This window comes from Pelobates fuscus, chromosome 1 (genome assembly GCF_036172605.1).
Source record: "Pelobates fuscus isolate aPelFus1 chromosome 1, aPelFus1.pri, whole genome shotgun sequence".
Lineage (NCBI taxonomy): Eukaryota > Metazoa > Chordata > Amphibia > Anura > Pelobatidae > Pelobates > Pelobates fuscus.
The window spans coordinates 276705073-276723988 of NC_086317.1; the positions used below are offsets into that span (position 1 = coordinate 276705073).

Consider the following 18916-nt stretch of genomic DNA (forward strand, 5'->3'; position numbering starts at 1 on the left):
CCCCTTTTTTTCGTTCAGTTTTTGTACATCAATACGGATTACTACACTAATGGAGCAGTGCGAAAAAATACATAAAATAACAACAAAAAAAAGGTTTCGTTTAACCCCTTCAGGACGGAGTGAATAGTACACGTCCTGATCAAAACAAAATGTAAACAAAACCTAGAATTTGCGCTATATGTCTCATTAACCGTAATTCACCGCTGTCACATTAAGTGCACCCACACTTACTATATATCATTTTATTCAGGAGAAACAGGGCTTTAATTTCACATGAACTATTCATATATGAAACATAACTTTTTATGAAAAAAATAAATAAATGATAAATTAAGATTTTTTTAAAAAATGTGTAGTTCCACCTGACATTTTAGCTGTTAATGTCATGATACTGTTCGCTTTCACTGCAATAAAATGCACATATTTGTATTCAGAAATGTCTCACAAGTAAAACAGTACCCCCCCATTAACAGATTTTACAGTGTTTTGAAAAGTTACAGGGTTAAATATAGCACATTCCATTTTTCATTTTTTGTTCACATTAAAATTTGCCAGATTAGTAATGTTACCTTTGAGACTGTGTGGTAGCCCAGGAATGAAAATTACCCCCATGATGGCATACCATTTGCAAAAGTATACAACCTAAGGTATTGCAAGTGGGGTATGCCCAGTCTTTTTAGTAGCCACTTAGTCACAAACACTGGCCAAAGTATATATATATATATATATTAATAACAAAATACAGCTAGAATGAAATTACATATGAATATATAATTTATTTTAAATTTTTTACAAATATTTTATTATATATATATATATATATGTATATATATATATATATATATATATATATATATATGTATTAAGGCCGTTTGGCCTGTATTTGTGGGAGGGGCTTAAATTAATTCACTCCCCTATATAAGGGACACCCCTTACTTGACTCATATCGATTGAGGTCAGCAGCAGAATGATTTCCACTTCCGGGTCATCCAGATGCCATTTTACCTGATTACTCCATGAGGTTTTCTAAGCAGAGCTGTGTCAGGAATCCAGCCACAGGCTTTTCTGGCCTACCACCTTCTTACTTCAATCCATCACCGTGGATGGTGTCCAAGTGACTCACAAACTGTAAGTCGACCTACCCGTTATGCCAGGCATCAGTCCCACGGCACCATGCACGGGTCAGGTCCTCACTTTACGGCTGCATTTTGTCTAAGTCTGTTCTAAAACCATTGCAAGTTCAAGCATATCATTCGTTTAAACCCCCTACTGGTCTTTGGGTGTACTACAGGCTTCTTAGACATTATCGCATTTCATGTACAAACCAACGAACCACTGCATTTTCGCCTACACACTGACCCCTACCGGTCATTCGGTGTACTACAGGCTTTTCAGACATTATTGCATTTCATGTACAAACCATCGAACCACTGCATTTTCACCTACACACTGACCCCTATCGGTCATTCAGTGTACTACAGGCTTCTCAGACATTATTGCATTTCATGTAAAAAACAACCAACCACCGCATTTTTCACCTACACACTGACCCCTATCGGCCATTTGGTGTACTACAGCCGTCTTAGACGTTTTTTGCATTTTCACGTACAAACAACTAAACCACTGCATTTTCACCTACACACTGACCCCTACTGGTTTTTGGTATACTACAGGCTTCTTAGACATTATCGCATTTCATGTACAAATCAACGAACCACTGCATTTGTGCCTACACACTGACCCCTACTGGTCATTTGGTGTACTACAGGCTTCTCAGACATTATTGCATTTCATGTACAAATCAACGAACAACTGCATTTTCGCCTACACACTGACCCCTACTGGTCTTTTGGTGTACTACAGGCTTCTTAGATATTATCGCATTTCATGTACAAATCAACGAACCACTGCATTTGCGCCTACACACTGACCCCTACCGGTTATTCGGTGTACTACATGCTTCTCAGACATTATTGCATTTCATGTACAAACCAACAAACCACTGCATTTTTCACCTACACACTGACCCCTATCAGTCATTCGGTGTACTACAGGCTTCTCAGACATTATTGCATTTCATGTACAAACTAACAAACCACTGCATTTTTCACCTACACACTGACCCCTATCAGTCATTCGGTGTACTACAGGCTTCTAGGACATTTTTGCTTTTCATGTACAAAACAATAAACCATGGCATTTTCGCCTACATGCTGACCCCTACCGGTCAATCGGTATACTACAGGCTTCTCAGACTTTATTTCACTTCATAAGCAAGCAAACTAACTACAGCATTTTCGCTTTTATACTGACTCCTATCTGTCAAACGGTAGGATTAACCCCTTAAGGACATATGACATGTGTGACATGTAATGATCCCCTTTTATTCCAGAAGTTTGGTCCTTGAGGGGTTAAAGGGTATTTTAACATACAATCAGCATTTCTGACCCCTACTGGTCAACAGCAAAACTGTCTTCACATGTCATATACAATTTACCAGCCAATATAAATTACACATAAGATTGTTTTAAACATAACCATAAATTAAACTCCAGCACGGGCTCAACTTCAGGTTTTATTCACAATAATTTACATTTCACATCAAGACCAACAGTGGTTCTATCAACACTGCCACCTACAGGTCTGTCAAGTACGTTGACAATTTTCATGGGGTTTTACAAACACCAAAACACTGACACCTATAGGTCAACAGACAAACAACATTTCACATACCAATCAGTATCCAACTGCACTGCCACCTATAGGGCACTCTGCAGATCTCCAGTGCACTTGCATTTTGCAACACCATGTTCACTGACCCCTGCCATTCAATAAGACATACACCAATTCACATAGCAAGTACTATATCAAACATCTGGTATAAATACATATATTATTACACAGTAGCAGACACATCTGTATATACGTAACTGGTAATATAGTTCACATACATTTTTCACAGCACGCTGCTCACACAACAGGCTTTCCCCTAGCAAGGGGACATACAACTTACAAGGTGGGGACAGACCACCTTTTCACTTGTACATACGGCACTTAATGGGTTAAGATTGATACATATTTAACCAGTATGGCTACGATGTTTAATATTTACACATCACGGCACTTTACTTTTCACATATACTGTACGTATTAAGATAAGCTTGGTCTATGCCACATTTCCTTATGCCATACGGTTTTATCCATTCAGGATACAGTTACTACTAAAAACCTATACGTATTGTCAGGTTCAATACCATACTACCAGGTACATACACCTGCTCACGTAGTTTTTCATCTCTTACCTTCCCTGGAATAGTAATAGTGTACTGGCAATTAGGGTTCTAGGGCCCAATAGGTATTACCCCCTTTTTTCTCTGCATTATGCTTCGGTTAGTGGTCCCGCGAGGCCAACACCCCGCCTCACTCGTCGGAGGCATACACCCCTCGGGCCACTCATGAGCTAGCTGCCTCGAATTGTATCATAGAGAGGGCCTCACCTGTCACTCCCCTTCCTATTTTCTGGTTACTGTCACCGAGAGGCCAACATCCTGCCACAACATTCAGTGGCCATACAAAATCCCCTCGCGCCAAGCATAGATAGAGCCTCTCAAGCCACTTGGCAACTAGCAGGGCCTCACCAGTCACCCCAAAAAAAAAAAAAAAAAAAAACACCAAGCCTAATCGTTTCGCCTTACGGCTTAGCTAGCAAGCCAGTACAAGAACCCTGGGTACAAATAATAATTGCAATCTTTATTGTTATTTAAGTATTTCTCCAAAAGATGGTGAAGAATCACCTCTTCCTAGCACCCCGGCTAGAATTGATACACCTTCAAGCAGAGGAGATGTTGCTAGTCCAGCAGCAATCAGATCCTGGACGATCCCACACATTACCACCGACCTAAGGAGGTGACAAATCCCCTACCCTGCTACAGCAAGGAAAGCAGAGTTATTCAAACTCCTCCATACATCAACGAACAACACGAAGGCAGGGGAAAGCCCAGCTACATCAACTCAGGTGACACCCAGGCTATGCTAGCCTCACTCATAAACTCATGAGCCCCCCCAAAAAAAAAAAAAAAAAAAAAAAAAAAAAAAATTATGATAGACTGGCAATCTCGAGTTGGTCACCACAGCCCTCACAAGGCTGGGCCTCACGCTACTCTACAACCAGCACCAACCGAAACTTGGTTACCTGGTACAATCAATTCTTATGACACACAAGACGTTAACCCTGCACGTATGATCCCAGCACATTGGGGAAGCAAGGCATATATATATGTATGATGATGTATCTGTGATGGTCAGATCCAGGGATTCCAGGTAAATCGGGAACTGACCATCCCTTGGTTGGGTTGGCATTTTGGAATATGTAGAGATGTTTATTTGTGCAGGTACCCATACGGAAGGGAGTTTGTCCCAAACAAATGGACGAGCACTCTCAGGCTCCAGGTACCAGCACCTCTGAACTACCAGAGACCATTGATATGAGTAGTTGCATTGCATATAGACTGTTGCATATATGTTCAAATGGTTCAGGGCACATGACAAACCATGTGTCCCAATACAACTTACAAATAACGTACTCACCATCTGTACACACTAATGCATTTTCAACACTACTGACTCATCACCCTTCCAGACTTGTAGTAGATTTACTAAAGCTCTGGAGCTTCAAAGGGCTCCCATACAGGTATCATAAACACACCTTCAAGGAATATAGCATGCCCTCACTTAGTCAGCACAACAAAACCATTGGCTGTAAACACACTCAGAGCAAAGATTTGCAGAAGGGTCTTCCAATCTCCACCATTTACAGCATGGCACCAAACACAAACACATTGGTATTGTCACAAGGAATCTTCCCTTAAACAAAGACTAACCGTAGCCTTATTGGCACCACACACCTCGGCTACCCCAAGTCTCAACTCCCTCATACCCTCCGAGGAGTTTTCTTACTATACAACACCATTGATCTACCTTTACAGCTATCACTCAAGCATGGGTTGAAGCTTGATTAAGGAAGACCAATATCATCAACGCAGTAAACGGCTACCATCTACCCTACACACTGGCACTTACATGGCATAAATTGGGCAATCCTTTCCCTGCTCAACTTTCGAGCTACAGATTAGCCTACTATCGATATTTTGCAGATACTCTGTGCTGGTTATGATAACATATCCAGAGGCCTTACAGTCATACACTATCTAGAAGACTTCTTGTTGATCAAAGATAACATATTTTTCACTAGAAGCCTCACGGCAGCTTAGTCTGGTTGACCACTTGGGCGTCCCAGTACCCCATAAGAAACAGAAGGCTCAGACACTATCATCACATTACTGGGCATATGACTTGAGTCGGCATCCATACACGCAAGTTACCACAAGACAAATAGGGAACATTCTCAACTACATCAATCACTACCTCCTGCTTAGTACTTACAACTGCAAGGAACTACAATCCCTACCAGGTTCCTTAATTTTGCCATGCCAATCATACCACAAGACCACGCTTTCACATCCAGAGTACTTTCCCCTTTTTTCCACACTTCCAACATGACGATCAGAGGATGTCCCTAGACTGTTGGCCATGGCATCCAGGTTTGGAAATTTTCCCACCACCTCAGCCCCTTTGGGAGAACTTACCAATTGTAGCCGCTGCTGTGGCATGGGGTAAATCATGGTCAGGGTCATCAATCCGTTGTTACTCAGACAACTAGGCACATGTCATATCATCAACAAACGCCACTACTCATCCATAAGGTCATGATATTTCTGGGGAACTCACTTGGTTGGCCACTTATCACATTTCACTTTCATGTACCGGACGGGGGTATACATCCCTGCCGACAATTGTCTCATTTATATTCCAGGCATGTTCATCATACGCTTCCTACAGCCGCCCATACAGTCACGGCCACTCTTTCGTTCCAGAGACAAAATCATGGATTAGACATACTCATGCAGCATAGCATGCACTATCCCACCTAGCACTTTCGTCCCATACTTGTCTGAATGCATAACACAGCTTTTTACCTGGCTTAAAGAATCTCATTGGAACACAACATAGCTCAACCTGTGTCATAACATTTCTCCTAGGTTTTGCTTCTTTTTGCCACCTTAAACTATCTCACACACCATTAATTATATATTTTACAGGCATTCAACAACACAGGATAACCTATGGCCAAAACTACCATAACTTCATGCTATCATACCAGACAAGAATATACTCAGAGGTTTTCAGGAATCCATTCCCCCATGATACTTTCAGAGATTACCAATAGCCATCCAACTTTTCATCCTTATCGGACCTATTAGATCTACAACCATTCAATTATACACCAAGTCGGCCATTACCAGCCATGCACATTGCCTTTTATGCCTTTCTCGGGCCAGAGAATCCACTACCATCACCACCACTCAGACAGATCATTGTCTTCAACGATCCCACGTACGTAAACACATATATCATTACCTATTGGCTCTACCACATTCCGAAACGAGTCAACACGGACCAACAGTAGAGATAACATACTATCCTACCCACAACAAATGGTGTCCACTTTCGGTCCTAGATTCCTACCTTCAAAATTCTTCCAGGAATTAAATACTGTAATGCATTTAAGGAAATGTCTGGTTAATTTGTATATATTTGTTGACTGTATTAAATCTTTGATTATTCATTTTTGCCCTCTTTATTTACAGGCCTACCGTATCGTCGGTCTCGGCACACCACAACCGACTTGCTCCCTTTATACTATCCTACGCTTATGCTGGATCCTTACTCCATATACGGCTATTTGCCCCTTACACAAGTATTAAGGCCGTTTGGCCTGTATTTGTGGGAGGGGCTTAAATTAATTCACTCCCCTATATAAGGGACACCCCTTACTTGACTCATATCGATTGAGGTCAGCAGCAGAATGACCCTCCCTCCCACTCCTCATTTCAACACTTTCTCTTTTCTTTCCATTTACTTTACTTTCTTACTCCTTGGTGGGCCCTCTTTATTTACAGGCCTACCGTATCGTCGGTCTCGGCACACCACAACCGACTTGCTCCCTTTATACTATCCTACGCTTATGCTGGATCCTTACTCCATATACGGCTATTTGCCCCTTACACAAATATATATATATATATATGTGTATATGTATATGTTAACATGTATAATTATTTTTTTATCATTCTTCCCACCAGCAGGGGGACTGTCTGACAGCTCAGACAGTCCCCCTGCAGACAGATCCACAGCCAGCTATAGGGGACCATGTGATCGCTCATAGAACGCCGTAACAGCGTTAAGGGGTTAAAGGAACACTCCAAGCATATAACCATTAATACTTTGACAACTTACATAGAGTCTTAGAGGCACCAGTCATTTCTACCATTAAGAGTCCAAAGCCCCTACACAGAGTTTCTGTTAGCTCTCCTGAGCTAAAACCCTGTAATGCAGGGCCAGTTCATTGGCTGAGAGTGTCATCTTAATGCTCAGCCAACTAGCTCAATCCTTTACCATCAGCAGTTTGACTACTTACATTGAGTGCTCCTTTTAAGATAACATGTAATGGTAACTTTCCATTTGTGTGACTGTCTGCCTGTGTGTGTCTGTAACGGTTTGTGTGAATATCTGCTTTTTGCTTTGAAACCACAAAATTGAAAGTGAAAAAGAAACAGTGGCTGAAATGGGGATTCATTGATTTGAAAGTATAAAAGAACCATACCTAACCATACTCATAATAAAATGTAAACTATTGACATTATTAGTATAATAGGTAATATACATAACTTCAAATTATTATTGGTTATAATGGCCTTTTGTTTCAAGGATCAAGTATGATTAGTTTTTATTGAAGAAACTTTCCACACATATAATATATATTTACTCAGGCTGTGCCACTGAATATATGTTGTGGTTGTGGTTCAAGCATTATACAGAAAGGTCCAGTAACAATGTGGACAGAAGAATGTATAAGCAAGTCAGATGTTTGAACCAGAAAACCCACCGGCATGTTAACAGTTCTAAATGAGAAAATGCTTACCCTTTTGCTGTAGAATACATGAGATTATTTCATGCACAAGTGCTTCAACATAAGCTGCATCTTCAGGTCTCAGGGTGAGGTTAATATATACAGAGATGACACCTTTCTCCACAGCTGCAGCAAATTCATTGGGATCCTTCATTTTCTCATGAGCCGACAACACTACGTTAAGAGCCTATTAGTACACACACAGGGGAATAATGCTGATACTTAAGTCTGAACCATTATATCATTGGCAAAATAAAAAAAATCAACAAACAACATAAAAACCTGTATTTAGTACAGCAAGTTTGTATATGCACTGGGCTTTCCATAATGCTAGATTTTAAGAAAGTTTGAGTGTTCAAATCATTGATAACAGTATACGTTAACACTCTACACTGCACTACACTATACTGCACAATAATACTATGCTGCACAATAATAGCTAAAGCACTCCAAATCCTATTTAGTATATTTTATTCAGCCATCATATGGGCAACTCAATTACTTGTACCACCTTTTACAGGTAATTTTGTCAACCATTACATATATGGTGGCTAAATAAAGTACCATAAATTGGATTTGGAATGAAAGGGGGATTTTTGCTTATTTGAATGCTGTATTAATGCAATATACCCTTTGGCATTTCACAATACCTCAGACGGCTCTCAAAATGAATAAACAGAGATTTCATTTTTGCCTGGCTGTCTCCAGCTGCTTCCTTCATCATAATATGTATACGTTTTTGAGATCTGAATGCTCTAAGATAAAACCTGTTATATGGGTATTTCACATTTAAAGGACTGCTTGCATTTTAGGAATACATACTAGTAGTCAGTTTAGAGTTAGCAGTAGTTTAGAACACCTCAATTTGTTTCTGCTTACATTGACATTTAAGCAATTCAAGTCCAGTAAATAATCTTGATTTATACAACAAGCAGTCATCTACTGTAGGTTGGATTTATAAACTGATGTCTTTTTCAGGCGAGAAGAAATGGGTTGGCAACATACAACTGTTCTGCTGCAATGGAAGTAAATTATGCTTTGAAATTTGATACTAACAATTCCTACAGGTAACTTTTTTGATGCCTTATAAATCCCCTGTCTATATTAAAATAATGTAGGAAAAGACTGTCACTACACTCTCTTGAGCATTATTTGGATAGTATTGTACTATATGCAGTCATTTATTGCCATCATAAATGTGAGGAAGATACACATAACAAAGAAAGACAGATCTTTATAACCCTTGAAGGGTTTTAGGCACATTTTAGGCACCTAGACTACTTAATCTCATTGAAGTGATCTGGGTGCAGTTTTCCTGTTTTTGAGAAACTGCAATGTTTACATTAAATGGTTAAGATTGCCTCTAGTAGCTGTCTACCAGACAGCCACAAGAAGCACGTCCTAGAGTTTCACCCTTTGAGTGAGGATGTCCAGCATGTTAAAAATCCACATGAGGAAATGCTTTCCTGAGAGGAAGGCCTAATGTGCGTGGGGCACATGCATCGCATACGCATTAGGTCCCCTCCATCAGCTGACATCTGAATAATAGGAGTGCAACCAGCGCTGAGGGATATCAGCTCTGGATTCTGTGTAAAAAAAAAAAAAAAAAATTTGTGTAAACTTTTTTTTAACCCTGGGGCCATGGGGTGGCGGGGAGGGCAGAAGGCACTATAATTATCTTTTAATTTTTTTTTTGAGAAGTCACAAAGAATGTCACGTTGCCATTGAGTACAGTTTACTACACGATCAAAAGGCATTTGAAAACTGAAGGAAACCGTCAGTTTACACAAGGTATGACTTCAACAAGGTATTAATGACCTGTGAATGAGAAGGAAATTGAGGAAAGTGATTGGCTAAAACAGGCCTTGTGGTTATGTTGTGGGAAGTAGAAATCACTAGTGTGGTATAGGCATTGTTTACATAATCGTTTAAGCTACATGGAATGGTTTTAAGTGCACCTGTTTGTTTGTTTTTGTCACTATATGTCATGTTTTAATTTATTTATATTTTAAAAGTTTCCTATTTACATGGATAATGCAGAATTTACTTGACAAAACTGGATTTGGTATATGTATTTATGCATGAGGAAAACTTATATATGACTATTCCAAACCAAATATACATATATATGAGACATAGTGGGAGAGAAATGAATTATTGCTTAATTTGGGGGCGGGCATCTATTTCACATTTTAAGACAACCTAGCACCTTAAAGTTGGGTCCAAATATTTATTGATTAGCCCGCTAAAGCCCAATAAATTGAGAAAGTAATGCTGTGGCTATGTATGCCCCTCTACCAGTATGTCACTGCGGAGAGAATGAGGGCCATATACAGGATCCACAGCTTAGTAGGTGTTTAAGATAAGAAGTCGCTATCTCCTCCTGGATCCTATGTAGACAGAGCTCACAATATTCTATTTAGCTAATGGCACACTACAGCTGTGTTATAATTATTATAAAAATAAATTACAAAACATGAAAGCGTTGACTAGACTTTTTTTAAATTTGTGAGCATTAGATTAAGAGGCAATTCATAATGTAGCACTTGATAGGGAACCCAATTGATGCTTATTACACTTCCTTTCAATGACAATAACAGAGTACTGAAAATGTCTACACCTTACTCAGTGATTTCTGAGTGGCTGACAATAGGGGGGCTGAATCCATACTAGAGAGTTTCATGTAACATAACATATTGTTTTCCGTTGTTAGATATACTCTGATATAGCCAGCACAGGATTATTTAGACTACCTGATTCAGTTGTACCAAACCGACATCCATCATGTTAGTGAGTCCTGTCCTGGGATATATCTTCTGTGTTTGGAGAATTCCATGTATTACACAGATTCCATAGCTGATAATCTGAACGCTAGCGTTGCTTCCATTTACTTTTTCACACATGTTTTCTTTCATTATTTCTAGTGCTGAAAGAATTGCTAAAAATGAAAAAAAAATTTGCATAATGTTTGATTAATATACAGATTCCAGTTAGGTAAATTAGAGCAACAACATTACCAGTTTTGATTACATACACTCACAAAAATGTCTGTACTAACTTAAATAACAATTTAAAATATTAGCACATATACACACATTGTCACTTCTTTATTATTTTAAACAACATGGGATGTTTGGTCATGCCAGCTTCTGTATGCCAACATAGGTTATTGACATACAGTTAGGGTATACAACATGAATGATGGTTTGTCAAACTACAAAAAAAAAGTGCACAAAAACTGCAGGTAAAGTAGTGAAAGAACTGACAACTATTTAACTATTTATCAACGGCAACGTGAGTGCTTCATTAGTACACTCACACTCAAAATAACTGACCTACAAACACTGTGTATGAGAGCTGTGCTCAGTCAAAGTCATGTCAAAGAATAGAATTAGGGACACGTGGGTGGAGCAGACAAAATGTAAATTAAAAGGTTGGAGGCTGCTTTAAAAGCATCTGTACAATCTTTTGCAGTAAAATAATTCAAACAAAGACTCTGCCAAGTTGAGACAAGGCTCTCTCCCATGCCATCAGCAACAGGTGTGTGTTATGTATTTCATAAGCACGATTTCAACAACCTCCAGTGTCACCACCTATACTCATGAAGTTTGGTAACTTGATCAGCCCCAGTCCAGGCCTCCATAACATTGGCATTGTCTGCCATTAGCACAAGCACAAACTCATTTTAATCCACAGAATATTGGTGTAAGGCTATAGCCCACAATCCCTGGAAACCAGTGGCTAGAGATAGCCCCGCTCCCACTCTTTCCAGCCCTCTCATGCACTGACTACATAAAAGAATAAGACGGATGCCAAGGGGAAAAAAGAATGTTTGGTTGCAATTTTAATGTGTTTTCTGTGTTTTTATGTTCTTGGTAATATCTCTTTATACACAATGTAATACATCAAGACTACGCAGGTAAGTATCATTCCACAACTGCAGCGATGATTTTAGAAAGCTTTGTCATCATGGGTGAACAACAGGGGAAATATGATTTAAAAGCTTGCTCTTTATTGCCAAGAGTGATGGATCATTTGGGAATTCATCCACATGTGGTTCTGCACTCTAGCTCAGTGGCTGCTGCATAAACGGCTACCACTTTCACAAAGTAGATACAATGGATGATACAATGGATGAGCTTTAATTATGCAATTACATTTATTCATGTATTCATCTCAAGCAAACATGAACGCTTTTGGTTCAACAGCCATTCTTTATTGACAGTTTCTTACTAAAGGGATAACTAAATGAATGTAAATCTGTGGTGCTTTGACATGAATTAAGATATACGTGACAAATTACAACACATGTATAGGGATTATATCCCTAAATATCAAAAACAACTAATGGTGTACAGCTACGCATTGTTCAAAGTCAAAATAATAAATTGTGCATGTTTATCTTTATTAAATGCCTAGTGTAAGTTGCCGTCAGCATTTTTTTAATGATATTGCAATCTTCTCATTTAGATTAATAAAATAAAAATACAAAAATCAATACTATTGAGACAGCAATAGGAAGTCACCTGGGCAACCTTCCAGACATTTTAAACAAGCACAATGTGTTTTTAAAATGAAGTGTTTATTCCAACATTTTATTAAAATCTATGAGAGACTGCACAAAGCAGTGCAGTCTGTACACTCAGTACAGATGCTAAAGAATTTATTCATTTTCATTTTTTTTTCCTTTGTTGTTCTTCAGTACAGAATGTGCTTTGACCCTGACATGTAGACTTGGAGGTATCCCTGCAAGATTATGAGCTTGTTTAACTCATTTATGAAAAGAGAGGTAGATAAATCACTTTCTATCATGATTGCCCTGTCAAGTCATCTGTCATAAAATGTATCTAAAGGAACCATGGCAAAGCACAATGGAAAATGTACTTTAGCTGAGAGACTTTAATTATTAAAGGGACACTACAGTCACCAAAACAACTTTAGCTTAATTAAGCAGTTTTGATGTAGAGACTATGCCCCTGCAGTCTCACTGCTCAATTCTCTGCCATTTAGGCGTTAAATTCCTTTGTTTATGCACCCTAGGAACACCTCCCTGCATGTGACTTACACAGCTTCTACTTCCTTTATTACAAATTCTGTTTACATTTAGATTTTATTATCTCCTGTCCTCCTAATAACTTGCTAGACCCTGCAGGAGACTTCTGTATGTAATTAAAGTCCAATTTACAAAGCAGGAGATAAACACTTTGAAAGTAAGTAACATCTGATTGAAATTAAACCATTTTTATGCAGTCTGTGTCAGTCACAGCCAGGGGAGGTTTGGCTAGGGCTGCATAAACAGAAACAAAAGTGATTTAACTCTTAAATGGCAGAGAATTGAGCAGTAAGACTGCAGGGGCACGATCTATACACAAAACACTATAGTGTTCCTTTAAACTTAACATTTATCTTTGATCAGAAACATGAGCTGAAATATGCAAAAACCTGTCTTAAATAAGTATGTTTATATCCCAGGTAGAACTTTTTAATGCACAAATTCACTATGTGTAATGTGTGTGTATGAGATGTTTTCTGCAAATGTGTAATGTGTGTGATGTTTGTTGGTTGTGTTTAATTTGTGTGATGTTTACTGGCTGTGTGTAGTGTGTGGGTGTGATATGTTCAATGTGTCTATGTGTGATTTGTGTGCTGTGTCTCGCCTCCCACACTGCATAATGTTTTGCAGAGGTGGGCTGTGGTCCTCTGGCAGTAAAGTACCTGATGGTCTATCGGGGGAGCATTTTGTCTGCACCTCCAACTTGGTTCCAGTGCTCAGTAAGTCAAAGTGCAAGCTGGGAATCTCAGCTGGCTCTGACTCTTCAGTGAGGACACAATTGCTGCAGTCTGCACCTGCTGAAGGTGCAGTACACACACTCCCTGCCCAGGCCCTATTATCCTCAGGACTGTCAGCAGCACTGTTGATTTTTTTGTGGCAACGTTAATAGCACAATAACTGCCTGCCTGGCACCCAGAACTACATGTCCTGGGCAACGGGAAATAGGAATTCCCTATCCATGAATATAGGTAAATTTTGTTTTCTCTCTTTGTCTTTTTCCTTTTTTTTGTCCTATTACCTCTCTCAATAAGAACTATGCTTTGAGAGATTATGCTTTTATTTTTTATTTTATTTTTTCTCCCTCTGCAACTATCGTCGTGTTACATTCCGTTCAGTTTCATTTTCCTATGAAGATGAGTTAATAAATGGTAAGTAATAGTGAGATTTACTGTTTGCATAGCTTCTTCAGTATTAGTGCTCTGACCGAACAGATCGTTGGCATGTTATTGATGAAGAAATCACAGCATCAATGACTGGTAGTATGGGAAATATAGTCTGCATCAAATTGATTTAAATTACCTGAGGAGAGCAGTTGTGGCAGACAATCAATATAAGTGACATTCCTAGTTGATACATTACTGTTTTTCTGATTCAGCAATAAGAAATGCCAAGAAACCTAAAACACAGGAGAATATACATACTTAATATATTTCTTATTTTAATTGATATTATTGTAAATATTAACATTACAACTTTTTTTTTCTTTTACGTAACATCTAAAAAAAATTAAACACTGATAAAAACAACTTATAATAAATATGTGTACTTTAAATACATATTACCATGCTTGTTATATGGGAGCAGTAGAGCCTTAGACAAAAAAAATGGGGTTCAGTACTCATCTGGAAAAAAGGGTCACATATTTTACTGCACTATCTCCAACTGTTTATTGCATGCAAGTGGTCCTCCTGGTCTGATAATTGTTCTTGCTTGTAAGCTGCATGGACAAAAAACAAAAACAAAACACACCTGCAATGGCAAAGTTTAAGGACACCGTCAAGCTTTCAACCTTCTAGATCAGCGATAGGCAACCTTCGGCACTCCAGATGTTGTGGACTATATCCCCCATAATGCTCTTACACTCATATTGCTGGCAAAGCATCATGGAAGGTGTAGTCCAAAACATCTGGAGTGCCGAAGGTTGCCTATGCCTGTTCTAGATGGTCTCACTTCAGACCCCTATGTAGGCAATAGTTGTGACCACCCTCCCCACTGCAATCTTTGCCAAAATCATTGGATATTTGTTTGCCTAGTGGATAATTGCCCATTAAAAGGATGCTATTTTCAGCTGCAGTATCTCAGCTAAAAGTAATAAGGGATCAGGAGTGTCTGATTTAGTCAATCTGCTCCGGAATATGTGAAATTCATTTTATGGCGTGTAGCTAAAGATATTTTTGGAACCGTAAGGTGCACACAAAAATCAGATTACAGTGATTACAAATGTATCCTATTGTGAAAAAGGTCAGCAGGGTTTTATGATGTTTATGATATGAAATCCTTTATGCATGAAGATTATTGTCATTTTCTCCTTCATTCATAATTTAGACTTGCGGCATTCCCACACTTAATTGAAATTTGAAAGCTCTTCATGACAGACGTCATTAAAATGTAATAAACAGCAATTAAGCTTCACCCACTTACTAAAGGTTCTCATATTTAATTAACTACAAGTAAATTCAGAGATTATCAGACGGCATAAATGATATATAGCATGTATATCCAGATAAGCATGTTGTTTCAACGTGTGAAGTTGTTTTTTGTTGTTAATAACAGATAAGGTAACTATAAGTCCCCAATTACACGTTGAGTGAAGCATTAACACTAATATTTCTGGTTGAGCTAACATAAGTTATAATTACAAGAAGTGATTGAAAACTGAAAACCACAACACTAATTTTTCCTCAACTTCTGTGGCTGTGCCACGGTGCTACATATAATACTGTCACTAAGTATATGTATGAGGAAAGCACAGACTGCTTACTGACACACTTCATGTTAGTAGGGCCGCTAGTAACACGTATTTTCATATGTGATTAATTGGCTAACAATTTTTTCTATTAACCAGATAAAAAAATATGTCAACTGTTTTTGCATATATAGTGCTGGGGGCAGGAAAAAACACACTGTGGGGTATAGAAATTAATAAAATGAGTGGGAATAGTTGGGCAAAGAACGCAACTGGAATATGAAGGATACCTCAATGTACCCAGATCCTATGCAGTGCACATTTAGGCTTAAGGTACAGATCCTGCGCGTGAAGGAGACTTATCTGATACTGATTTTGATATTTTAATATAATAGATTAATAGACCTTTGCAAACAAATTGTATGCTATACTGAAATGACATTTTTCAATCTACAGAAATTTAGAGCAATTTTAAATATACTCTTTTAAAAGTCAGTATGTTATGAGTAATTTTGTCAGTAAGTAAATACAGCTGTGCTCAAAAGTTTACATACCCTTGGAGAATTAATAACATATGTACCAATTTTAAAGAAAACATGAGTGAGCAGGTAAAACACATTTCTTTTATGATTCATATTTAACTGTAGGTTATAACAGAATGGCACAATCATAAAACAATACATGGCAACAAAGAAAAAAATGAAATTACCCCTGTTCCAAAGTCTGCATACCCTTAGTTATTATTATTATTATTATTATTATTATTATTATTATTATTATTTATAAAGCACCAACAAGTTCCGTAGTGGTGTACAATGGGTGGACTAACAGACAAGTATTTGTAACCAGACGAGTTGGACACAAAGGAACAGAGTAATTGAGGGCCCTGCTCAATGAGCTTACATACTAGAGGGAGTGGGGTATAGTGACACAAAAGGTAAGGGTAGGATAGAAACGTAGGTGGCTAGGATAGTATTCATTGAGGGCTTAGTGTTTTGTTTTGATGGCAGTTTCAGGAGAGGAATCAGGGTGCAGGAGAGAAAGCTGTTCACAGTTTAATTTATATGCTTTCCTAAAGAAGTACGTTTTCAAAGATTTTTTGAAGGAGTGGAGATTGGGTGAAAGTCTAACAGAGAGGGAAAGGGCGTTCCATAGGAACAGTGCAGCGCCAGAGAAGTCTTTAAGGTGAGCGTCAGAGGTAGGAGTATGAACAGAGGTTAGATGCAGGTCTCCGGCAGAGCATAGGGGCCTAGATGGGACATATTTGTGTAATTGTGAGGATAAGTAGGTTGGAGCAGCATTGAGTAGAGATTTATAGGCAAGTATCAGGACCTTAAATTGAGTCCTATATCTTACGGGAAGCAAAAGCAAAAGGTGCGGGCAGACAGGATGATGAAGCTTGCCGCCGTATTTATTATACACTGTAACGGGGCTAATGGGGAACATATAAGATCACTGAGAAGTGGATAACAGTAGTCAAGGTGAGAGAGGACAGAGGCATGGACAAGCACCTTTGCCGTATCAGGCTTATATAGGGTCAGAAGCGCGCAATATTTTTGAGATGGAAGAAGCAGGATTTGGCGATTGATTGGACATGATTGGAATCAAATAGAAAACCTAGGCAGCCAGAGGTGGTGAGAAAACAGGGGAGGTCAAATACATTTGCGTGTCATAGAAATGATACTGGAAGCCGAAGGAGCTGATGAGTTTACCAAGGGAGGCAGTGTAGATTAAGGACAATAGGGGACCAAGGACAGACCATTGGGGAAAACCAACAGAGAGGGATTGGGGAGAAGAGTCAGAGCTAGAGAAATAAACACTGAATGAGCGCTGGGAGAGGTAGGAAGATCACCAAGAGAGAGCGGTATCTTGTAGACCAAGATTACGGAGGATGAGAAGAAGCTATTGATGATCAACAGTGTCAAAAGCAGCAGAAAGGTCAAGGAAAATTAGGATAGACTAGTGGCCATGGGATTTTGCGGTGATAAGATCATTGGACACTTTGGTCACAGCTGTTTCAACAGAGTGACAAGCACGGAATCCAGATTGAAGCGTGTAAAGCAGAGAGTTGGATTCTAGGAAGTCTATCAATCCAGCATACAAAACTGCAAGAATCTTGGAGACAGATGGCAGTAGTGAGATAGGGCAGTAGTTGGACGGGGAATTAGGGTCAAGGTTGGGCTTTTTCAGAATTGGGGTTACGGTTGCATGTTTGAAGGGTAGAGGAAATGTGTCAGAGGAAAGGGATAGATTGAATATTTTAGTGAGAGGCAGAGCAAGAGAAGGAGACAAAGTGTGGATGAGATACGAGGGAATAGGAAAGAGAGAACAGGTGGTGGGGTGGGAGGAATGGAGCAGAGAAGAAACCTCTTTTGCTCTAGTGGGTGCAAATGAGCATAGGACAGCTAAGGGAGTGTGGTAATGGGTATGGTTGGTAGTGAATGGAGAGAAATGAGAGATATCTTCCCTGATTGTATAAATCTTCTCAGTGAAGTAAGTTGCAAAGTTTGTGGTGGTCTAACTGGTAGGAGGAGGAGGCACAACAGGGCACAAAAGAGAGTTAAAAGCATGAAACAGCAGTTTGGGCTCGCGGGAGAGTGTGGGTATGAGTGTATTGAAATCATTTTCTTTTCAAGAGGAAAGAGCCAGACTGTAGGAGCACAGCAAACATTTATAGTAGAGGAAGTCAGATGCAGAGTGAGACTTTCTCCAACATCGTTTAGCAGTTCTGGAACATTTTCTGAGGTATCGGGTCAGCTTGGTGTGCCAGGGTTGTAGTTTTTAATACTGTGTACAGTCCCCTTGTGAATCAATGACAACATGCAGTCTTTTGTAATAGTTCTCATTCAGGCCCCTAATTCTTGCAGGTGGTATAGCTGCCCATTCTTCTTGGCAAAATGCCTCCAGGTCATGCAAAGTCTTTGATCATCTTGCATGAACTGCACGTTTGAGATCTCCCCAGAGTGGCTTGATGATATTAAGGTCAGGAGACTCCAGAACTTTCACCTTTTTCTGATGTAACCACCTGTAGCCACTGGAGGGTCAACTTGGCCTTGAACTTAGGGTCATTGTCATCCTTAGGGTCATGAATGCTGCATTCATCTTGCCATCAATTTTCACAAGATTCCCCATGCCTTTAGAGCTCACT

The 18916-nt window shown here is 39.1% G+C and overlaps 1 protein-coding gene across 1 annotated transcript in view; it reads right to left on the bottom strand.

The window, feature by feature from the left end:
- Positions 1 to 18916, bottom strand: part of LOC134567660 (uncharacterized) — a 484351-nt gene that overhangs the window by 95306 nt on the left and 370129 nt on the right. Inside the window, exons 90-92 of the mRNA XM_063426051.1 lie at positions 14382 to 14478; positions 10783 to 10967; positions 8042 to 8216 (exon numbers count right to left, since the gene is read on the bottom strand). Coding sequence (XP_063282121.1) covers positions 8042 to 8216; positions 10783 to 10967; positions 14382 to 14478 — 457 coding nt within the window. The remainder of the gene's footprint in view (positions 1 to 8041; positions 8217 to 10782; positions 10968 to 14381; positions 14479 to 18916) is intronic.